General features: G+C 48.2%; 1 protein-coding gene and 1 long non-coding RNA gene across 2 annotated transcripts in view; one reads left to right on the top strand and one right to left on the bottom strand.

The window, feature by feature from the left end:
- The window catches only part of depdc5 (DEP domain containing 5, GATOR1 subcomplex subunit), a 97,063-nt gene extending 72,536 nt beyond the window's left edge, over positions 1–24,527 (bottom strand). Inside the window, exons 1-5 of the mRNA XM_043716141.1 lie at positions 24,488–24,527; positions 21,840–21,975; positions 20,304–20,401; positions 10,165–10,221; positions 6,681–6,864 (exon numbers count right to left, since the gene is read on the bottom strand). Of these exons, the coding sequence (XP_043572076.1) occupies positions 6,681–6,864; positions 10,165–10,221; positions 20,304–20,401; positions 21,840–21,975; positions 24,488–24,512 (500 nt within the window). The 5' untranslated portion in view covers positions 24,513–24,527. The remainder of the gene's footprint in view (positions 1–6,680; positions 6,865–10,164; positions 10,222–20,303; positions 20,402–21,839; positions 21,976–24,487) is intronic.
- LOC122562858 lies at positions 12,394–20,297 on the top strand. The gene is made up of 3 exons (XR_006315428.1): positions 12,394–12,516; positions 14,871–14,953; positions 20,177–20,297. It is a non-coding gene; the product is annotated as an uncharacterized LOC122562858 (long non-coding RNA).
- Positions 24,528–25,044: the final 517 nt, after the last annotated feature.

Here is a 25,044-nt window from a genome sequence, read left to right as displayed (position 1 = left end):
ATAGTGAAGGTGGCATTTGGTATGCTTTCCTTTATTGGTCAGAGTATTGAGAACAGGAGTTGGGAGGTCGTGTTGCAGCTGTACAGGACATTGGTCAGGCCACTTTTGGAAAACGGTGTGCAATTCTGAATTCCCTCCTATAAGAAGGTCATTGTGATTTACAAGGATGTTGCCAGGGTTGGAGGATCTGAGCTACAGGGAGAGACTGAACAGGCTGGGGCTGTTTCCCCTGGAGCGTCAGAGGCTGAGGGGTAACCTTATAGAGGTTTATGAAATCATGAGGGGCATGGACAGGATAAATAAACAAGGTCTTTTCCCTGGGGTCGGGGAGTCCAGAACTAGAGGGCATAGGTTTAGGGTGAGAGGGGAAAGATATAAAAGAGACCTGAGGGGCAACTTTTTCACGCAGAGGGTGGTACGTGTATGGAATGAGCTGCCAGAGGAAGCAGTGGAGGCTGGTACAATTACAGCATTTAAAAGGCATTTGGATGGGAATTTGAATAGGAAGGGTTTGGAGGGATATGGGCCAAGTGCTGGCAAATGCGACTAGATTAACTTGGGATATCTGGTCAGCATGGATGAGTTGGACCGAAGGGTCTGTTTCTGTGCTGTACATCTTGATGACTGTCTGTGAGATGTTTGCACATTCTCCCCGTGTCTGTGTGGGTTTCCTCCGGGTGCTCCGGTTTCCTCCCACAGTCCAAAGATGCGCAGGTCAGATGGATTGGCCGTGCTAAATTGACCATAGTGTCCAGGGATGTGCAGGCTAGGTGGGTTAGCCATGCGAAACTGGGAAGCTCTTTGGAGGATCAGTGTACACTCGATGGGCCCAATGGCCGGCCTCTACTCTGTAGGGGTTCTAGGTGCTCTAACTGACCATCGGCGGTGAAGGGAGTAGATATGGTGTCAATCAAGCTGCATTTTCTTGGATGGCGTCAAGTCTCTTGCGTGTTGTTGGAGCAGGTAAGTGGGGAGTATTCCATCACACTCCTGACTTGTGCACTGTAGATGGTGGACAGGCTTCGGGGAGACAGGAGATATGTTACCCACTTACCCACTGCAGGATTGCTGGCCTCTGACCTGGTTAGCTCCTGCCTATTCCAGTCCAGCGTGTTCCAGGATTCAGCAATGGCAATGCTTTTGAACATCAAGGATGGATGGTTGGATTGGCTCTTCAGAGATGATTATTACCTGGCACTTGTTGGGCCTGTTATACGAAGACCCGACGATGCGGTCTAACCTTGTATGCCACACCCACTTCCATATCATTAACTGGTAACCAGGTAACAAAGGTCACGAGTAAGCCATCTGACAAATAAAACTGACAACCCAATTTAGCAACAATGAAGCACTGAGGGGGGAACTCCATCAGCAACACAGAGAGGGCAGACACGATGGGCCCAATGGCCTCCATCTGTGCTGTAACAATTGGGAGAAGAGTGGTTTGTTCGCACCATTTACTGAAACCGGCTAAGTCTTCAAGGACATAATTGCCAGAAAATATTCGGGTTTGTGGCAGGAGCTGGGTGAATCAGTAGAGGGAACAAATCACACTCAGCGTCATCCTCACCCATCTACCTGCTGCAGGTACATCAGTCCATGACAGGACTGGTAGGAATGACGACCACATAGCCCTCATGAAGACATTCTACCTTCACGATGAAGATTGCCACACAACACGATGGAGGTTCCGGGGAGTGTGTGCTGCGCAAGCTGAAACCAGGACTGATCCAGTTGTGCATCCAGTCCCATTTAATGAACAGCGCAGGAGGGTGGCTAAAACCCAGCTAAGAACAAGGGGCAATCCCAACAAGACAGGACGCCTCAGCCACAACGGAAACGGCGTGTGAACATCTCCAGGCCTGATGCTCGCGGAGACAAGCCTGGAGCATTTACAGCCGTCGCCCACAAGAACTGCCGAGCGGATGATCACTCTCAGCCGCCTTCTGAGGCTCCCCAGCATCACAGGTACCAGTCTTCAGCCAATTCAGTTCACTCCATGTGACACCAACATACGGTTGGAGACACTGGATGCTGCAAAGGCGAAGGACCCTGATAACATTCTGACAATAGTACTGAAGATGTGTTGGCCGTTCCTCGAGCCAACTTCTCCAAGGACAGTTACAACACTGGGATCTACCTGGCCAGGTGGGAAATTATCCAGGTATGTCCTGGACATAAATAGCAGGACAAATCCAACTCAGCCAATTCCTCTCCCATCGATCTGTTCCCAATCCTCGGTAAAGTGATGGAAGGGCTCACCAACAGGGCTATCAAGCAGCACCTGCTCAGTGACGCCCAGTTTGGGTTCCCCCAGGGTCACTCAGCTCCTGGCCTCATTACAGCCTTGGGTCAAACATGGACAAAAGAGCTGAATTCCAGAGGGGAGGGGGGAGAGGGACAGCCCTTGACATTAAGGCTGCATTTGAATGTGTGCGGCATCAAGGAATCCCGAAAACCTGGAATCAATGGGTGTCATTGGAGGCATACAACACAAGGGAGATGGTGGTGGTTGTTGGAGGGTCAGTCGTCTCAGCTCCAGGACATCTCTGCAGGAACTCCTCAGGGTAGTGTCCTCGGCCCAACCAGCTTCAGCTGTTTCATCAATGACCTTCCCTCCAGCAGAAGGTCAGGCTTTAAGAAAGGCTGTAAGAAGCCTGGAAATTATAGACCTGTGAGCTCCCCATCAGTGGTGGGTAAGCTGTTGGAGGGAATTCTGAGAGATAGGACTATGCATTTGGAGAGGTGGCTTTAGGTACTCATTAGGCCCGGCTCTGTGTGTGGGAAATCCAAAAAGAGACACTCCGATCACCACCCCGAAATCTCCAATGGGGTTACAATCACTGAAACCCCCACTGCCAACATCCTGGGGGTTTATCATTGATCAGAAACTCCTCAACTGGACTCACCACAGACACACAGTGGCTACAAGAGCATGTCAGAGGTGAGGAATACTGCAGCGAGTAACTCACCTCCTGACTCCTCAAAGCCTGTCCACCATCTACAAGGCACAAGTCCCGAGTGTGGTGCAATACTCCCCACTTGCTGAGCTGGGGGCTGCTCCAACAACACTCAAGAGATTTCACACCATCCAGGACAAACCAGCTCCTTGATTGACACCACAACCTCAAGCATCCACTCCCTCCACCACCGACGCCCAGTAGCAGCAGTGTGTCCTGTCTACAAGATGCATTTCAGACATTCACCAAAGATCAACTAGGAGAGAGTGAGGACTGCAGATGCTGGAGATCAGAGCTTAAAAATGTGTTGCTGGAAAAGCGCAGCAGGTCAGGCAGCATCAAAGGAGCAGGAGAATCGATGTTTCGGGCATAAGCCCTTCTTCAGGAATTCACCAAAGGTTCTCAGACAGCACCTTCCAAACCCACCACCACTGTCACTGAGAAGGACAAGGGCAGCAGACACAGGGGAACGCTAACCCCTGAAAGGTCCCCTTGAGACGGCTCATCATCCTGATTTGGAAATAAATTGCCATTCCTTCAGTGTCGCTGGGTCAAAATTGTGGCATTTCCTCCCCGAGGGCATTATGGGTCAACCCACAGCAGGTTGAGTGCAGGGGTTCAAGATGGCAGCTCACCCCCACCTTCTCAAGGGCAACCATGCTGGCCAGCCAGCAACACCCACCTCCTCCAGGTCAACAAAAGGAAACCATACCCAGGTTTGGGCTGATAAGTTGGAAGCAGTATTGATGTCACACAAGTACCAGATCAATGACCCTCTCTGACAAGAGAGAACTTAACCATTGCCCTTCGACATTCAATGTCCTCACCATCACTGAGACCACATTATCAACATCCTGTCAACGCCCTTGACCACATCAAAACTGACCTCACCAGGTAAGTAAGTGGCTACAAGTGGCCCTGGGCTCGGAATACTGCAGCAAGTAACTCACCCCCTGACTCCCTAAAGTCTGTCCATCGTTAAAAAAAAAGGCACAAGCCAAGGGGGAGAGCACACTCCCCACTCGCCTGTGCGAGTGTAACTCCAATAACATTCGAGAAACTCAACCCTGCCCAGGACAAAGCTGCCCGCTTGATTGGAACCTCGTCCACCAGCTACAGCCTTTGCTCAGTCCATTACCTATTCAACCAGGCAGCAGTGTGTACCATCTGAAAGGTGCACAGCAGCAATTCACCAAGGATTCTTTGATAGCCCCTTCCAAACTGAAAATCTCTAGCAGCGAGAAGCACTGGGGCAGCAGGGAACATCCCCACCTGCAGGTTTCCCTCCCAGCCACATACCACCCAGAGCTGGCCACTCACCATTGCCGAGCTAACCCTGTGGAAACGCATTCCTCACAGCTGTGTGCATTCATCGAAACCAAACAGACGGCAGCAATTTAAGGCAGTGGTTCACCATCAGATTCTCACGTGCAATTGGGGATAAGCAATAAATGCTTGGTGATGCTCAGCCCAGGAGTGAACACAATAAACTCCTTATAAATTTATTGAAGGATTCCCCATTTTTTAGCGCTTGTCTTAAAGAAAGCAGCTGGCGTCTGTATCCAGGGTAGCTCCACTCAGCAACCCCTACCCACCCCCCCGCCAAGTGATTAACAATAAAAAGCTGAGCAGAGTAACATTGTGAATTCTGTGTGCGTTTTTGTACTGATTAAATCCGTAGCCCTACAGGATGGGGGACACTGGATTAGTGTCACAGAATGCAATCACTGGCTCAGGAAACGTGGCATCCCATTGTAAGTTAGGAGTCCTTACAACTCCTGACCTGCTTAAAGGTCAGGGGAGAGCCATTGCGAACTTTGACCTCCCCAGCACTAGCCCACGCTGTCACTTTAAGACCCAATATATTCTCGCATGTCAACGTACCAACTGCAGAAGCAAAGTTCCAGTGAATCCCATCGCTTTTCAGAACACAACTGACTTAGAGGTGAACATGGAATATTGCGCACTTCAGGGTCAGAGTTCAACAGGCAAGAGGATAACTAACCAACGTTCCAAGAAAAGGTAATGGCTCTGGCACTGATGTAAAGGCCCATGGACTGGAAGGGGGAAATACTGACCCAGAATCACGATGATGGAGTTACTTCAGTGTAGGAGATGGTTAATTAAGAGCTGTACTTTGCAAATGACAACAGCCACTAGAATAAATGGAGTTTCAAAATGCCCCAACCAAACCTGGTGAGTTAACAGCACTCTCTCCCCTGCATCTTTCTGTCTCCAAGCCCCAACGCTGGAAACATCTAAGTCACATTTTCACCGGGGTGAAAATAAATGTAGGAATTTCAGGGAAGCGTTAATGCTGCTCCCATTTGCTGCCACACTTGCAGGGTAGGAAAATACTGCCACCTGCTGGAGAGAACCAGAGCTGTTGGTCAGTCAGCAACTCGCTCAAACTCTTGTCAGTCACAGTGCCCACTCCACCCAGTGGTGAACATACATACTTCAGGTCATATCAATCAACAACTAATTAACAGGCATCAGTTTAAAACAAAATGCTTAAAACCATTCTTCAAAAAATATAAAGCAAATATAATCCACTGTAGTGAGGAGGGAGTGGGAATTGTCAAAGTACCTCATTACTGTGTCTGTCTATCACACAGCTCACCCTCTCACAAATCTCGTTCCTTGTCTTGCCCTCATCCTGCTTGTGTCTACCTGAAAACTGCTGGCAACCCCAAGTCTAATCTCAACACAAGGAGGAAAGAATTAGGAGTAGGCCATTCTAACCTTGAAACACAAGGAGGAAAGAATTAGGAGTAGGCCATTCTAACCTTGAAGGGCTTTTGCCCTGATGAAGGGCTTTTGCCCGAAACGTCGATTTCGAAGCTCCTTGGATGCTGCCTGAACTGCTGTGCTCTTCCAGCACCACTGATCCAGAATCTAACCTTGAAGCCTGCTCTGCCATTGAAAGTGATCATGGCCAATCTCACCTTGGCCTCAACTCCACTTTCCAAATCCCTTCAATCCAGCAGCAATTGCAAATCAGTTTACCTCCTCCTTAAACAGAGTCCCACCGAAGTCTGGGGTAGTAAAGCGTGCAGATTCAGGACCCTCTGACATAAGTTCTTCCTCCTCAACTGTTTTAAACTTAGATTAGATTGCTCACAGTGTGGAAACAGGCCCTTCGGCCCAACAAGTCCACACCGACCCTCCAAAGAGCAACCCACTCAGGCCCATTCCCCGATATTTACCCCTTCAGGGCGGCACGGTGGCACAGTGGTTAGCACTGCTGCCTCACAGCGCCAGAGACCTGGGTTCAATTCCTGCCTCAGGCGACTGACTGTGTGGACTTTGCACATTCTCCCCGTGTCTGCGTGGGTTTCCTCCGGGTGCTCCGGTTTCCTCCCACAGTCCAAAGATGTGCAGTCAGGTGAATTGGCCATGCTAAATTGTCCTCAGTGTTAGGTAAGGGGTAAATGTAGGGGAATGGGTAGTTTGCCGCTTCGGCGCACACAGTCAGTCGCCTGAGGCAGGAATTGAACCTGGGTCTCTGGCGCTGTGAGGCAGCAGTGCTAACCCTGTGTCACCACGCCACCCACTAACCTGTCATCCCTTGGCCTAAAACTATGGGGACCTCTCTCTCTCTCGTTCCAGACTGCCCCCCCCCCAAGGGGAAACACTCTCTCACTGTTTACTTTGTCAGTCCCCTTTAGCACTGTAAATATCTCGGTTAATTCACGGTCAATGAGGAGTGTGACAGACCTGTCGACGTCGGTCTCAGGGAGGAGATCGTAGCAGCCCTCCGTGTAGTCGTTCTGAAGGCTCTGCCTGTCCGGGAAGTAGTCGGTGGTGAGTGGCAAGCAGGCAGGTGTGGTGAGTGACTTCCAGTCAACGCCCACTGTGCAACAGAAACTGGGCACTACAGGAGGAGCAGACAGCATCAGAACTTCAGCGCGTCAGAAAATCATATGGACACCGAATTCCAGGACAGGAGAGGGGAGGGAGGAAGGGAGCAGGGAACGGAGGGAGAGAGAACGGACCAAGGGCAGGAAGGACGGGGGCAGGGTTGGGGCAGAGAGAGAAAAGGACAGCGGGAGGGAGGAAAGAGAAAATTAAAGCCGTTGATTGAGCAAAAAGGGAAGGAAGTAGGAAGAGTGAGAAGAAAGAAAAAAATTATTAGCTGTTAAAAAAAAAGGATTCTTGCTATCCAAATTTAACATGCATATACATCATTGTGCATCATTTGACAGCAACATCAAAACACAAAAGATGATGTTACCGTAGGAATTGCATATAAATGCAATATAAGCATACAAATTAATTGCAAAGTGTGCAAAACAAGAGGAGGGATTACTTGGTGGTCAATTATATTTTTCATTCATTGTTAAACATTAGTAGGACTGGGTCATTAGGGTAGATAGAGGTTGCACTGTTATACAAGACATCAGACAGAGAGACTGCACATGGGGAATGGGTCACAGTCACAGACCATGCTGCTTATGTTTCAGAGCAGAGAGAGAGAGAGAAAGCAGAAATCACAAAGTGGAAAACAAAGTCAATCCAGCACTAGATCCTGCAACATTCAGTAAACACTGTTTAAATCCGACTGCTACACCAGGAAGCAGGCAGAACCTTTTCCAAGCTTGTTCACTGTCAGGGCACGGGCGAAGGCTCCTAGCTGCAGCGGGTAAGTTGTATCAGACACAAACGTTAATATGGGAATCAGAACAGGCACAGATACAGGGCCCTGCTCGGTTTACAACAGGATTATACTCAATAGTTAGCTGGCGTGAGAGCAGCTGTTGTTCCGATTAGAAAAACAACCTGTTACAACTAACAGTTAGTACAGAGAGAGAGACTGCTGCTTATGGCTTCCATTAGTCACATTAGATGCAGTTAGTGATAGTCCGACTGAATGCACTTTTTAATCCTTTCAAGTCTATCCCTTCCTTTCCACGAGGTGTTCTCCCATGGACACACATTTCTGTCCAGTAACTCAGCTGAGTGGCTGGTCCTAACCAGCGAGGCTGGGCAGTCAGACACTCAACAGGAGAGCCAGTCTAACCCTCCCTTGCACCGACACGTAGACGCCGCAGTCAGTGGGTTATAGGCCCAGCTTTCGAATCTTCCCCTCCCGCCAACCCTGACCTAACCGACGTCTGCCCCCTTCCCCAGACTGCTCTCGTGGGTAGAACATAAATAAATAGTGAGACATGGGTTACCCCCATATCCCTGTCAGGGCCCTACAGGACCTAAGCATCTTTCCATCTACAGCACTATGATTAAGGTGGTTCAAATGAATAATTCTGTTGTGGATATGTTCCAAGGATTTTCATATCTCAGAAACTGACAGCTCAGGTGACCAGACGTTTTGTCTGGCAGTCAAAATTATTTGGAAACTTAACCCTTGGAACAGAAATTTTCACTTGCTTGTTTTTCCCTCCTGTCAGCTCTGAGTGATGGTTAATGCCGGCTGACTTCTGGCTTCCTCGCTGAGCTCAGCGATAATAGCCCCCCCCAGTGTTAGGTGGGGCTGAGCTCCAAGCCCACAGCACAGATGAGACACTGAAGTTTGAGACTGCCGGTCCGGGCGCTGCAAGTACTGAAGCAGCCAATGCCTTCACCCACTGGGCCTCGGCTCTCGTCAGTAGACCAGCATTCCCCCATCTAGCGTGTGAATGGCAGAAGTGGACAGGAATTCGAAGCTTGGCTCAGAGGGCGTGGTCCCAGCCCTGGAAGCTCACCACCATTCCCAGTCATCTCCATTCCGGCTTTAGGTACAAACTCAGATTACACAGAACAAACTCGGACAAGCGTGCAGGGTTAGAGCTGGATTTCAGAGTCAGTTGGCAAGATGTGCGAGAGAAGAGCTAAGCTCTGTAGGGAGGGGGGAGGTGGAGGTTCAAAATAAACTGGAGGGCATGAAGGAATGGTATCAAGGTATGGATCAAAACAACGGAATATCAACGTTCCAGCTGGAGAGAGTCTGGATGAGGTTTTAACCAGACCTTACTGTAAACAGTGTTCCAACGGTTATGTAACATCATCCATACCACACCAGCCTGACACAAACATTAAACACATGGTTACAAGGCTGAGGAGTTCTGATAGTGACCAAAGCTTTATTAAAGCACAGCTTACTGTCACCTCACATGGAGCACTTGGTGAGTTTAAAGTGCTTTCAGTTTAAAGATGCTGCCAGGACAGAGAGTATGTGGGCACAACTGAGCGGGAAACATCACAACAGCATATAAATCTAGCGTCCTAGAATCCCCACAGTATGGAAGCAGGCTATTCAGCCCATCGAGTCCACACTGACCCTCCGAACAGTATCACACCCAGAACCACCCCATCCCTGCAACCCTGCATTTCCCACGGCTAATCCTGCACATCCCTGGATACCATGGGGCAATTCAGTGTGGCCAATCCACCCGCGCCTGTCCATCTTTGGTCAGTGGGAGGAAACTGGAGCAGACACGGGGAGAATGTGCAACCTTCACACAGACAATCGCCCGAGGGTGGGATCGAACCCGGATCCCTGAGCCGCCCTGATCCACCCAACATAAAAATAAGTTACTGGATGTGCAATCAGTAAACAGAATACTGCATAAGATAGCAACGTTGGTCTGGGGTTGGGCAAATCCCAATAATTCAAGGTATGCAGTCAGGTAGCCAGTGGCTAACATCTGCTCTTTCCCTGTCATGGCAACACTGAGCTGGGAGACAGTGGGTATAAGGCTTGGTCTACCTCCCACAGGCAACGGAAATCAGACTGCCAGACAGTCCTGCCCTGCTGCCTACACAGACAAGGCACTGTCCAGGCAGTGGGGTGAACCCATGCTAAAGGACCAGACAGCTAGACAGAAAAGTACGGACAAACAGACAAGAGTAAAATTGCTAAAGCATCTTGGAAAAAAAGACACATGTGGCACAAGTCGACAAACATCAGCGGACGGGCTGACATACATACAATTCTTTAGCTATTGGGGTCGGGAGAAAGGAAGGGAGAGAAATAAAGACAGCTTTTTTTTTAGTTCTCTTTACATTAAAGGTCAAAATGCAGTCAATGGGCAGCAGGTTAACTGATCATCTGAAAGGAGACAGGCAGGTTCTCTCCCTGGACATGAACACGCCTTCTCTCTCCCTTCAGTTGATGATGACCTGGTGGGCACTCGCACCGCACTTTCACTGTGTATTGGCTGCCTTTTCCCCTCCTGAGACTGGCTCGATTCTGTCAGGGACTCACTTGGATCACGGCTGGTGGTAGGATCCTCGTAGGATGATGCCTGGTTCAGTGGGGTACCTGGAATGGAAACAGAGGCGATCAGCCGATTCCGATCCATCAGCGTACGATGCTTTGTGCGTTCTAACTGGCCGCTCGCCTCGCCTCACCCACAATGCACCACCAAACCGGTCATGGCCTAGTGGGATTATCACTAGACTGTTAATTCAAAAACCCAAATCACATACCTTGGACCCAGGTTCAAATCCTGCCATGGGAGATGGTGGATTTTGAATTCAATGATTAAGAAAAATTGGTTCACTCATTTCCTTTAGGGAAGCAATCTGCCATCAGCTCTCCTGACCTGGTCTGACCTACATGTGACAGCAGTGTGGTTGACTTGTATTCTCCCTTGGACATTTAGGAATGGGCAATCAATACGGGCCTAGCCAGTAACACCCACACTCGGTGAATGAATAGACAAAGCGAAAGGCCAACTCAAGACTAAAAATAACCCACCAAGCTCCACGTCCCAAAACAGTCAGCCAGCATTCATAGCTGGGAAACCAGATCAATCTGGTTTTACGTAGAGAACGCTGATAGCTGAATGATACATAACATTGTGGGTGGCACGGTGGCACAGTGGTTAGCACTGCTGCCTCACAGCGCCAGAGACCCGGGTTCAATTCCCGCCTCAGGCGACTGACTGTGTGGAGTTTGCACATTCTCCCCGTGTCTGCGTGGGTTTCCTCCGGGTGCTCCGGTTTCCTCCCACAGTCCAAAGATGTGCAGGTTAGGGTGAATTGGCCATGCTAAATTGCCCGTAGTGTTAGGTGAATGGGTAAATGTAGGGGTATGGGTCTGGGTGGTTTGGCTTCGGCGGGTCGGTGTGGACTTGTTGGGCCGAAGGGCCTGTTTCCACACTGTAAGTAATCTAATCTAATCTAAAATGAAGGACACTCCTGAACAGGCATGGTGGGGAGGGCAAGGGCTGTCTTCCTAATTGTGAACCAAAACCGACTCATGCTCCATGAAGTCATCTGGATGGGTACATGAATAGGTAGGGTTTAGAGGAATATGGGCCAAGTGCTGGCAATGGGACTAGGTTAGGTTAGGATATCGGGATAGTACGGATGAGTTGAATCAAAGGGTCTGTTTCCGTGCTGTACATCTCTACGATTCTATGTCGCCAAACAAGAGCTGTGAGGTAATTTGACTAAGTCCCTGACAGTGAACCAGCCTTCCTTTGGTATTTAAATTTAACCGTTCTGCTGTAAGTAATGTCATCCACCTGCAACTGGACAGTTTTTAAAGGCAGGTTCTTTACTCGCTGGCTCCTGCTCCCTGCCTGTCCCAAGAAGCCAAGTCGAAATCATGCTCACAGGCAGATTCCAGTATCACACTGGGCCGTGTTACACAGGACTGCACTCAGTGAAGATCGCCAATTTGTCTAAATATACAATCCACCTGCAATTGTGATTGATCATTGCTTAATATCATCAGTAACTGCTGCTGTTCACTGCCTTGAAGAGATTTGCTGCAGGAGTGCCTTAAATTGGGGACTGCACAGGCAGATGTTCACGGTATTTGCTGATCACCGGTTTGAATTGGTGACTGACCACCATAGCTTCATCCACAGGCCTGGCGTCTGGCTGGTATTCCTGCAAGTGGCTGCTCAGCTGAAGTCTCCTCTGCCTGCCCTGCACTCAGGTGACACCATTCTCTTCTGTGTAATGTGGGACACACCGGTGGTGAGTGTACCCAAGCTTAGCATGAGATGCCAAGACAATGTTTATCAAGGGTTGGGCTTGTCGGGGTAAATGGCTAATGCTCTTTCGGCACAGATACAAGATTTAAAAGACATCTGGAAGGATACATGACTAGAAAGCGTTTAGGGGGATATGGGCCAAATGCTGGCAAATGGGACTAGATCAGTTTAGGATATCTGCTCAGCATGGATGAGTTGGACCGAAGGGTCTGTTTCTGTGTTGTATGGCTCTGCGACTCTACACACCAGACAGGAATGTGACACTGGTACTGGAGGATTCAACCCTTCATGGGGAAGCAGTGGAACTGAACCCAGGCTGGGGATGTGGAAGGGGTCAGCCTAAACCTCTCAAGATTCCAAGTTTCTTTAAATAGATAAACACAAGGGACAGTGAAAGGAATTGGCAGAGTTTAGCGCAGCTGATGAAACTTGCAACATCTCACCTTCTGCTCAGCTTGCTGTTTCCATCATTTGCTATTTCAGGTTCAGATTTCCAGGTTTGGGTTTGGAGATTTATGCAACTGCCTATTAACTTGAGACAAGTGGGTAACATCAGAGGTCGCTGAGGATGCCTGGGCAAGGACAGACTACACTGAGGCACAATCCAGGTGAGTAAACTCAGGAGGTGCAATCTCTGGAAAGGAGCTTTGTTGCCTCTTTGTCTACCTTTCTATTCAGGAACAAACCTTTGCCTCTTTAGCCAGCTCTTCAAACCATCATGTAACTCAAACATCCTTCTCGGTTTCATTTATTTGGAGTTTATCTCTGCTTCTGATTAGAAATCACCCTCAAGTGGCCATTCTGAAACCGAGGGGCAAAATGGCAAAGCATTGAGGGGCTATTTGGGTGTGGAAGAGCTTCTGATTAAAATAGGAATTCCATCCTGTACTGAGCCATGATTCAGACACTTCTGGGTGGCAATCAGATGCAGGAACTCTGGTCGTCTTCCCCCTCACCCCACAGCCCTTTGAGAAATCAGCCAACTCAGTACATCACAGGGACAAACACAGGATCGCCCTGGTGTCTTGATATTTAAGTCAAACCTTCCTTTCCTTCTCCAAAGTTCTTGAACACATTATTGTCTCTCAAACTCAGGCCAATCTTTCCTGCCACACCATAAACTGCTCCAAGTCACAAAAAGCATCCTGTATAACTGTGGCCATGATAAATGCGTCCATTCCTCACTGGTCTACGGCCTTTAATACACTGTTTCCTACTAGCTCTCTTCACAGTTAACCAAGTGAACTAATCTTCTTCCAATTCGGTCTACCCAATGACTCCTGTCCTCACAAACAATACCACCGGGGTCACCTGAAATACTCTCCTTGGCCCAGACCCAAATCTCGTTTCCAGGCTGCGCCTCACCAACAGCATCTGACATCACAGACTCTCCGAACAAAGCCAGCATGACCTCCCCGCGACCCACTCGACATCTCCAAACTGTCACAACGCTCCTCTGGTGAATGAGTTACAAGGTAGGCTGATATCAGGTTGCCCTATTCTTTTCGGCGGGAAGCAGATCTTCTGTTATGAGGGGGGAAAAAAACTAGAAACAATTGAAGTTCAAGAAATGCCAGAGTCCACGTGCAGAGATTATCAAAATGTCTTGAGCAATCAAGTTGGTTAACAGAATGCTGGCCTTTATATTTGGATGACTAGAATACGCTGGGGTAGAAGTTATGTTTTAGCTATACAAAGCCCTGACTAGACTGAGGCATTATGGGTAGCTTTACACAGGAAATCAATGATAGAAGCGCAGGATAGATTTACAATAACAAGATTTCCAGGGTTAAATTACAAGGAGAGATTACGCAAACCAGGATTGTTCTCCACAGAATTTAGAGAGTTTATCAAAGTTCTCAAACTGGGCAGCACAGTGGCTCAGTGGTTAGCACTGCAGTCTCACAGCACCAGGGACCAAAAGTTGAATTGGCCATGCTAAATTGCCAAGTTAGAGGAATGAGTCTGGGTGGGTTACTTCTCAGAGGGTCGGTGTGGACTTGTTGGGCTGAAGGGCCTGTTTCCACACTGTAGGGAATCTAATCATTAAAAGAACTGATTAGGGTAAACAGACAGTAGCTGTGGAGTTTAGGACAAGAGGTTATTATTTAAACATTACAGCTAGATTTTTCAGTACTGAAAGTAAGAAACATCTCTATGCACAACGGGTGATGGGGATTTAGAGTTCTTTTCTGCAAATAGCAATTAGATCAATTGTTAACCTTATTTTAATAATTCTGGAGATGTCAGCCTCACTGGCTAGGCCAGTATTTCTTGCGCATCCCTATTTGCCGAGAGGACAGTTAAGGGTCACAAGTCGTCATGCTTATTTGGGGAGCTGGTACTAACACGATGGGCTGAACAGCCTCCTTCTGCACAGTAATACTCACGGTGGTTCTGTGAGTCGACCACATTGTGTGCATCTGGAGTCAGGCACAGGCCAGCCCATGGGCAGATTTCTTCCTCTGAAGGATATGAGTGTACAGGATCCATTTTTCTGACGATTAACAATGGTCACCATTCGGCTAATTGTTTGCCAAATTAGCCTGAGATTCTGGATTGCTTAGCCCAGCGACATTATCACTACACCACTGCCCTCCAAAGAACAAAGAACAGTACAGCACAGGAATAGGCCCTCTGGCCCACCCAGCCTATGCCAACACGTGATCGGTTCTAAAGTAAGAAACATCCTTGCCCCTTTGTGGTCTGTAACCTTCTATTCCCTGCCTATTCATGCGTGTGTCAACATGCCTTTTAAACATCGCTATTGTATCAGTTTCTACCACATCCTCTGGCCCACATTCCACCCTCTCTGTGTAAACAAAAACTTGCTTCTTATATCTTCTTTAAACTTTCCCCCTTTTACCTTAAACCCAATGTCTCCCTTGTAAGTTATATTCCTACCCTGGGTAAAATACGCCATTCTAACCATGCCTCGCATAACTTTGTAAACTTTTATCAGGTTGCCCCTCGGCCTCCAACGTTCGAGTGAAAGCAGACCAAGCGTGTCCAATCTCTCCTCACGGCCAACACCCTCTAAACCAGGTAATGTTCTGATAAGTCATTTCTGCATCCTCTCCCAAACCTCCACAATGTTTTGGTAGTGTGGTGACCAGAACTGTGTGCAATATTCCAAATGTGACCAAAAGTTCTATACAGCTGTGCAGCCTGAGTTGTCAACTCTTACGCTCTGTGCCCTGATCAATGTAGACAAGCATGCCATACACCACCTTGACTAACTTACTGAGTGGACATGATTTGGAGATGTCGGTGTTGGACTGGGGTGAATAAAGTTAAAAATCACACAACACCAGGTTATAGTCCAACATGTTTAATTGGAAGCACACTAGCTTTCGGAGCGACGCTCCTTCATCAGATGATAGACACTACCACCTGATGAAGGAGCGTCGCTCCGAAAGCTAGTGCTTCCAATAAAACCTGTTGGACTATAACCTGGTGTTGTGATTTTTTTTACTGAGTGGAGGAAGGTTTAGGGGAGATGTCAGAGGTGGGTTCTTTACACGGAGAGAGGTGGGTGCGTGGAATGTGCTGCCAGTGTTGGTAGTAGAGTCAGATACATTAGGGACATTTCAGAGACTCATGGATAGGCACATGGATGATAGTAAAATGAAGGGGATGTAGGTTAGTTTGATTTTAAGAGTAGGATAAAAGGTGATTGAGGACCGAAGGGCCTGTACTGTTCTATGTTTTTATTCACTTGTGTTGTGACTTTTAGGGAGCTGTGACCTGTATGCATAGATCTCTCTCTGTATGTCAATGCTTCTATGTGTTCTCCCATTTACTGTACATTTCCCTCCTACGTTAGACTTTCCAAAATGCATCACCTCGCATTTGTCTGGATTAAACTCCATCTGCTATTTCTCCACCAGGGTCTCCTGCTGTATCCCCTGGCAATCCTCAGCTCCCTGAGACTGTGCGCCATCCCCAAACTTACTAACTGGGCCAGCTACACCCTCCTCCAAATCGCTTCTACATCTTATAACCAACAGGGGTCGCAGCACTGATCACTGTGGGATACCATAGGTCACAGGTCTCCAGTCAGAAAAGCACCTTCCATCACTACTGTCTTCTGTGACCAAGCCAGTTCTGTATCCATCTTCCCAGCTCACCGTGGGTCCCATGTGACTTCACCTTCTGTATCAGGCTGCCATGAGGGACCTTGTCAAAGGCTTTGATAAAATCCATGTAGACAACATCCACCAACCCTACCCTCATCAATCATCTTCATCACTTCCTCCAAAATCTCAATCGAGTTTGTGAGACACAACGCCATGGCTAGAGGGCATTACGAGACAACCACATTCCTGTGGGTCTGGAGTCACGTGTAGGTCGGACCGGCTAAGGACGGCCGTATCTGTTTCCCTCCCTATTTAATGACAATCATTAGATTTTTTAAAACAGAATTCAAACTCTACCTTTTGCATGGTGGGATTTGAACTTGGGTCTCCAGAACATTACTTGGGTCCAACAAAGCTTCCACTAGGCCATCACCTCCCACCTGGCCAGGCCCATTCCCTAATACCAGGTCAACTATGGCCCGTTTCCTGATTGCACAAATAGCACGTTGCTTTAAGAAACCCTCTTGGATGCACATAACATCCCGCCTCCCCCTCCCCCGCACCCCCCCTCCGCCCCCCCCAAACCAGCAGGAAGGGAGACCCAGTCAATATAAGGGAAGTTAAAACCAACCAACACCACATTTTTCCATAATCTATCCCATATCTGTTCCTCAATCTCCTGCTGGCTGTTGAGAGGTATGTAGCACAACCCCAAAGTGATTGGACCCTTCCTATTCCTCAGCTCTACCCATGTAGCCTCACTGGCTGAGGTTTCCTCCCACAATAAACCGGTGATATCCTCCCTAATGAGTAACGCAACTCCTTCACCTCTTTTGCAGTCCTTTCTATCTCGCCTGAAACATCTAAACCCTGGAACGTTAAGCTGCCAGTCTCGTCTCTCTTTCTCTCTCTCTCTCTCTGTATCTCAACGAAGTCTCTGTGATAGGTACAGCATCATAGTTGCATGTACTGATCCAAGCTCTAAGTTAATTGACCTTACCGGTCATATTCCTCACATTAACATACAGTTCAGACTGCCAGTTCTGCCATATTCAGTAACCTCGCCTTAATCATATTGGCCTTAGTTTCTGACTCCCCGGTCATTTTACTTGCTGACCTACTGCTCTGGTTCCCACTCCCTCGCCACACAAGTTTAATCGTCTCCATGCCAGGATATCTGTGCCCCTCCAGTTTCGGGGCAACCCATCCTTCTTGTACAGGTCCCACCTGCTCCAGAGGATACCCCAATAATCCATGGCTCTGAAGCCCTCCCCCTCCTATACCAGCTCCTTAGCCACATATGTAAGTGTACTACCTTCCTATCCCTAACCTCACTGGCATGTGGCACTGGGAATAATCCTGAGATTCCAACCCTCGAGGTCCTGCTTTTCAAGTTAAGACCTAATTCCCGGAACTCCCTTTGCAAAGACCTCATCAATCTTCCTGCCTATAGCCACACATACCACGACCTCTGGCTGTTTTCCCTCCCTTTTGAAAATGTCCTATGGCCACTCAGAGCCATCCTTGGCCCTGGCATCGGGGAGCCAGCACAACACCCTGGAGTCACCTTTGCAGCCACAGAAATGCCTCTGACTCGAGAGTCCCCTATTTCTGCTGCTCGACTGCACTTTGACCCTCCCTGTGACTGTTCTGGTTGTTACCATCCCCTGACAAACACGGCTTTGGGTCACACAGCTGCCATGTTGGAATGGCAGAACAGGCCTGGGGACAGAATGGCTGAGCGCTGGTAAGTTACACTGTGAATACAATCACATGCTGAGCTCTTCTGGTGCTATGGGTCACACCCCTACCTCTGGGCCAGAATAGAGTCTAACCTCAGGGCTTGTCAGCACTGAAACGTGGGCTTGTAACAGGCTGACTTGCAAATCCTTCCAGTGCAGGCTGGAAGACTGTGGTGGAAATTAAATCGACTAGACTCAACTGTTAGCAAGAGCAAAGAAAAGAGCTTTATTGAAATTTTGCAGAATTGACCCAATACATTCATTCAGATGCCTCAATGTAAAGGGATACTTGAGCATAATTCAGATACTGGTCTTATACTGTTTCTTATCACACTCTCAAGGGCAAAGACTGGGAAACCTCAAGTTGTTATCCTCTCATCCCCTGGTCTTGGACACAACAGTTCTTCAGATTTCGCTGAGTTTGACTGTCGCAAGGTCAAGTTGAAGGTTTACAAAGGTCAGCACAGAGACGAGCTGGCTGCAAACCTCATCAAAGGATTGCTTACAAAGCTCAGCACAGCATTACATTTTAGAAACGCATTCTCTTTCAAATTTCACAGTAAATGTAGAAATTTGTTAATTTTCCATTACAAATACCAGGGCAGCGGCTGGCAAACCACTGCAGGAGTTTGCCTGCAGGCTTGTGGACGCCAATCTGAAGGATGCTAATGACCCAACCCTTGGAAACAAACATGGGAGAAAAGACGAGGCGGAGCCCAGTGGAAGAATCATAACCAGACTTGAAACATTAACGGTTTCCCCCTCAGCTGCCAGACCTGCTGAATTTCTCCAGCGCCTTCGGATTTTAGTTCTGATTTCTAGCGCCTGCAGTTTTTTGCTTTTATTCTCTGTGATTACAGAGTCGTACAGCATGGATATAGACCCTTCGATCCAACCAGTCCATGCCGACCATGTTCCCAAACCAAACTAATCCCACCTGCTTATCTTTGGCCCATATCTTTCCTATTCATCTACTTATCCAAATGTTTTTTAAACATTGTAACTGTACCTACATCTCAGACTTCCTCTGGAATTTCATTCCACACACGAACCCACTCTCTGTGTAAAACCATTCTCCCCCTCATGCCCTTTTTAAAAATCTTTCTCCTCTCACCTTAAAAATATGCCCCATAGTTGTGACTCCCCCACCCCAGGGAAAAGACCCGTGCTATTCACTTTATCCATGCTCCTCATGATTTCACAAACCTCTACTGTTAAAAAGGCATACGGTGTGTTAGGTTTCATTGGTAGAGAGATCGAGTTCCGGAGCCGCAATATCATGCTGCAACTATACAAAACGCTGGTGCGGCCACACTTGGAATATTGTGTACAGTTCTGGTCCCCATATTTCAGGAAGGATGTGGAAGCATTGGAAAAGGTGCAGAGGAGATTTACCAGGATGTTGCCTAGTCTGGAGGGAAGGTCTTATGAGGAAAGGCTGAGAGACTTGAACCTGTTCTCATTGGCAAGAAGGCTAAGAGGGGATTTGATAGAGACATACAAGATGATCAGAGGATTAGATAGGGTAGACAGTGAAAGTCTTTTTCCTAGGATGTTGACGTCAGTGTGTACGAGGGGGCATATATACAAATTGAGGGGTGATAGGTTTAAGACAGATGTCAGAGACAGGTTCTTTACTCAGAGAGTGTAAGGGCGTGGAATGCCCTACCTGCTAATGTAGTCAACTCAGCCACATTAGAGAGATTTAAACAATCCTTGGATAAGCACATGGATGATCTTGGGATAGTGTAGGGGGACAGGCTGAGAATAGTTCATAGGTCTGCGCAACATTGAGGGCTGAAGGGCCTGTTCTGCGCTGTATTATTCTATGTGGTCACTCCATAACCTCCTACACTCCACTGAAAGAAGTCTCAGACTATTTTTATAACTCAAACCCTCTATTCTCAGCAACGTCTTGGTTAATCTTTTCTGAACCTTTTCCAATTTAATAATATCCTTCCTATAGCAGGGCGTCCAGAACTGGACACAGTACTCCAGAAACAGCCTTACCAACATGACATCCCAACTCCTATACTCAAAGGTCGAAGTTAGGTCAGGCTGGTCAAGGCGGTGCCACGGGGAATACACCACAAGGGTTTTGTTTAGTTGGAAAAGGCACAACACATGGACATGGTCTTACTGTTTGCAAGTCACTTTGTCACAATCTGCCCTGTCATTCACCTTACGAGAGACCGTCCTGCATCGCTGCCTCCATACTTACTTACAAACTTTTACATCTTTCACTTCCACTTGTTCAAACAAATGCCATCTCAGTGAAACATTAATTACGGGTCTCTCTGCTGTCGTTGTCTACCCTGCTGAGTATTTTCAGTGTTCTTCACTTTTTACTTCAGTGTCCCCACAGTATTTTGGTTTCGTCAGATGTATTTTGACAACAAAAAAATTTCAAAACCGCGCTGATTATGATTTTTGAAATCTTTCTATAGATTACGGTGTCTGGACTCAGCAAGGGAACATGGAACTGCTTCTGAAATTAACATGCCCGGCCTTCCATGAGACTGCTTCTGAAATGGACATAAGAGTTGAACACGCTCAGGCCTTGCACACACTCACCTGCACTGTGGCTGCTGGCTGGGCTGGTGGCAAATTCATCAGTTCCAGTACACCCCAGGAATGATAGGTTGTCAGCAATCTGCTTGCCAGTGCTCCGCCTGGCGGAGGGGAGGGAGGAGAGAGAAAGCAGACATGCGTTAGACGAGGTAGCAGAAACCAGAATACCACTGGCAACTGGAAGCTGCAATTTGTTTCGCTCTTTCCCTTTAAATCATAGTCACAAGAGCCCTGCCAGATGGAAGACAGGTTGTGATTAGAAATTCCTGGAGAGGTGAAGGACAAAAGTGACAAGACAGCACACGCTTGCTGATTTGCCAGCCAAGATTCAGGATGTTCCCGGCCACGCTGATCACACTCTCACTCCAGGAACAGATAAATCAGGAATTATTCCTCCCCCAACAGTGAGGCGGACGGTGAGAAAAGGCGCGGTACTATTTTACTGTGACAGTTAAGACTTCAAAATGAAACCAGCTTTAGAAGGAATGGGTTGCCAAATCTTACATTAATTATACATTAGTGTAAGACTGCAACCCAGAACAAGGAGAACCATAGACTTAATGAGCAATGTTCACGGGTGAAATCAATGTTCTGACTATGTTTCTCACCGTCACTCAATATTATATTCCTGTACACGGATCCTACACAGCCTGCCTAATAGCCAATGGATTTAGCTCATCTTGTGGCAACAGGAAGTTCAGCTCTAGTTACATCACAAAGCAGGAAATGTATTGGTCCATCACCGTTTGATATGCCAACTATGTTACCATATGTCTCCCTGCCCATCCCAAATGTGAGGGCAGCTTGGACAGGTTGAAGCAAGGGTCGAAGATCAGTGACAGACAGGACCGCACAGGGTGAACGTCCCCTCCTTGTAAACAACAGCATTTGGGGTTTCCGGTGAATTCGGACTCCCAGTTTGGAATGACACAGGCTGACTGTGAAGCAAGCTGGCTATGTCTGGGACATGTGAGAATGATCAGGGAGGCCCCTTTACTGGGGAGACACACCTCCAGAAACTGTTGTGGATTGTCCCAGGGGATTGTAGCCTCTGACTGAGGCTGACGTACTCCAGTGCGGTACTGAGGGAGTGCTGCATTTTCACTGGCACTGACATTGAAATGAGACATAAAAGCCCAGACTGCTTTCTGAAGTGGTCAAAGGCAAAACCTGCTCAATATTCCTCCCTCAAACACCGCGGTATAAATCAGACACACTGCTCATTTGTCTAAACTGCGGTGTGCGGCAGCTTGCTGTGTGCAATCTGGCTGCTGGGTCGTCACACTGTCTGCAATCCACATCTAGTTAATTAACTTTGACGCGTGTTGGGAAGGATGATCCAGTGCTACATGAATTCCAAGGTCTGGCATGACTTAACGACTGAGGAAACAATCGCGTCAAATAGATTCGCAGAAAGATTACGGGTCTGAAATGGAGAACGGAAGAACTGCAGGCAGCTTGGGAAATCTGCTTCCACAGCCTGTGAAAAGTAGCGTGGTGATCTGGAATGATTTGCCGGCTTGCAGCATGCAGACCAACCTTCCAGTCGCTTCATGGTAGGCCAGCTCCAGCAGCTCTGCGGAGGAGTGTGTGGGATCCCGCAAGCTGCTCCCCTGAAGCTCAGCCATATGCTGCCTGGTCTGGTGGTGGATCTGAATCGGTTCTCCAGAGGGACCTGTGAAGAGAATGGACAGGTTCACACCCACATCACACAAACACAAAAACTGCTAATACACAAGGAGGGAAGTGACTCAATCCATTAAAATGTTGGCTCATTGATTCACAGAATTCCTGGGAGGGCGGAAGCGGGCCATTTGGCCCATCGAGTCCTGGCTGACCCTCCGAAGGGCATCCCACCCAGACCCATTCCCCTGCATTTAGCATGGCCAATCCTCCTAATGTGCACGTCTTTGGACTGTGGGAGGAAACCCACACAGACATGGGAAGAACGTGCAAACTCCACACAGACAGTCACCCGAGGCGGGAATCGAACCTGGGATCCCTGCAGCTGTGACTTAGCAGTGCTAATCACTGAGCCACAGTGCCAGCTCGGCTCAGCTCAGCCGATGACATTCTTTCATCAAATGCAGGAAGATGTGGGTCCAAGTCTCATCCCAAGTTTCTGCCCACTTCAAGACTGACATCGAGGATGGACTGCCCCCTCCGAAAGTGCAGATTCTCTCTCGATTTTGTTTTGAATAAGATGGAAAATCACAGATTGTTCCAATTGATGTTAAGGACACGAAAGGGACTACATGATAGCTCAGTGGTTAGCACCGCTGCCTCACAGCACCAGGGACCCAGGTTCGACTCCAGCCTCGGGCGACTGACTGTGTGGAGTTTGCACGTTCTCCCCGTGTCTGCGTGGGTTTCCTCCGGGTGCTCCGGTTTCCTCCCACAGTCCAAAGATGAGCAGGTTAGGTGAATTGGCCATGGGAAACTGTCAATAGTGTTCAGAAAAGTATGGGTTAGGTACTTTAGTCATGGAAAATGTAAGGTTAAAGGTTAAGGGGATGGGTCAAGTAGGGATACTCTTCAGAGGGTCGGTGTGGACTTGTTGGGCCGAATGGCCGTTTCCACACTGTATGTGTTCTATGGTTCATTACAACGAGTAGATTTTTCCAGCACTCTGAAAATATTCATCTTTCCGAAGCAGCAGTCTGTCTGAACATGCTGGAACGATACCACTCCTTTACACCATTCTGGAGAGTAAGCCCAAAATTAAAAGTTAAATTAAAATTTAATTAACAATCCGGGAGAACGGTCCCTAATTAAATGCAAAGTTAGCTCTTTCTTTTTGCGTCGTATACGCTGAGAAAGAACATTGAATGCAAGTCACCAGACATTTTCGAACACTCGTTATCGAACTAAATGGGCCACTGTTAACCTAGCCACTGGTTTTGTTTTGAGAGTGCACAGAGCTGTACTGAAGTTCACGGTCTCTTTAATATGTTTTAAGGGGGGGAGGGGGGCGCTGTATTGGACCCTCTATGCAGTCACACAGCTTAGATGGAAGATTGGGTTACCACCTTGGTACAGGAGATTGGGCTTGGCCTAACACTGTGGAACTCTGGGACTGTTCACCATGTCAGCTAAAGGACACAATTGACCAGCTGCTTGTTTTCCTTGTTTAAATTCACTGTCCCCCTCAGGGGGGTGTTTTTTCTTTTGGTCAAGTCAAGTTGTCATAGTCTTACCAGACCATAGGGCTGCACTCTTAGTCGAGAGAAAGGCCTGGTGAGTTTAACCTGAGGGTTACGAAGCCTCAGGCAAGGGGAGGGGTTGAGAAGGAGAGTCCTTCACTGAAACCCCGGCTGGTGTGGGGATTGAACCCCCGCTGCTGGCCTCACCCTGCCTTGCAAACCAACCGTCCAGCCAACTGAGCTAAACCGAGCCCCTGCTTGTAGGTACTGAACACTCAAACCAGAAACTTGTCAGGAAAAAGAAATAAAAAGTAAACTATCATTTCTTTTTCTCTCAAAAATAACTGTGCTTGCTACTGGAAGCAAACCTTTCCTACCATTGAGTAATCTCTTCCCGTACACAACTCAGTGCCATGTTAACCATCAAACACTGGTGTGGGTCCCACCTTTAGGAGGTGGGGGACATGATGATTCATGACCTGACTTCTCTGCTACTAACGGAGGTAAATCACTGCCATGATTAAAGTATGGACCAGTGTGAATCCCACTCTACAGTAGAGCTCGGTGGTCTGCATTGGGTGAGGCAACTTGGTAAACAAACCTGTCACTCCAGACAACAGGAGTGACCCCTATGAAGGGAAAACTGCACTCCATCTAGGTCGTCACTTGGAGCACTCGGGATCACGGGGGATGTTGCAGCACGCTGAGGAAGGGCGTCCCTCCCTCAGCAACACTGCCCTGGAGAGACCGGTCACCTAAGTGGAGACTAAACTGGCAGGAAGCGCTTGGAGACAGAGCCTCTGAAGGGAGGATGGCAAGGTAGGCGTATCAAGTGGAAAGACCTCTGCAGGCGGTCAAAGATGAAGAATGTATCTGTGCATCTCACATTCGCCTCTCACACTGCTTAATGTACCATGTCTCTATCATCCACCCAGAAACACAAAAAGCACTACCAGGATCTCTCTCTCTCTCTCTCTCTCTCCCTCGCTCTCTCTCTCTCATACTGGATCTTCATTTCTCCCCCTCCCTTTGCTCTGTTCCCACCTGCCACCGGCTGGTCCCTGTCCATTTCTGTCGACGTCACTCGGTAAACATTCTGCTGCTTCTGAGCCAGTCCAGACTTGGCAGGTCAACTTCGGATACACCTCCCTACAGTTCCTGGCTCTGGGATGAAGGAGAGGCCCTCGGTGCCTCCAGCTGAGCCCAACCCAGTATAACTTCAAGCAGACGGGCACAGATCAGAGCAACACTGTCGCCTGCGTAATCCCCCTGAGAAAACAGGGCATCATCAGACAGAGGCTGAACCTCAACAGGCTCATTCCTGATGAAGGGCTTTTGCCCAAAACGTCTGCTCCTCGGATGCTGCCTGACCTGCTGTGCTTTTCCAGCACCATACTAATCTAGACCCTCAACAGGTCAACACAGCTGAGCAAGCGCTTTCGGTTTCTATAATAAGTTATATTTATCGATGTTCTTTGGAAACTAGTCAATCATTCACCACTGCAGCTGGTAGACACTGGCCTAATAAGCTTCATCTTCCAATGATCAGTTGGTTAGGCAATGGGTTTCAGATCCAATATCTGACTAACTGCAAAACTCAC

The sequence above is a fragment of the Chiloscyllium plagiosum genome, chromosome 25 (assembly GCF_004010195.1).
Source record: "Chiloscyllium plagiosum isolate BGI_BamShark_2017 chromosome 25, ASM401019v2, whole genome shotgun sequence".
NCBI classification, from domain to species: Eukaryota; Metazoa; Chordata; class Chondrichthyes; order Orectolobiformes; family Hemiscylliidae; genus Chiloscyllium; species Chiloscyllium plagiosum.
This window is presented reverse-complemented; position numbering and strand designations above follow the sequence as displayed.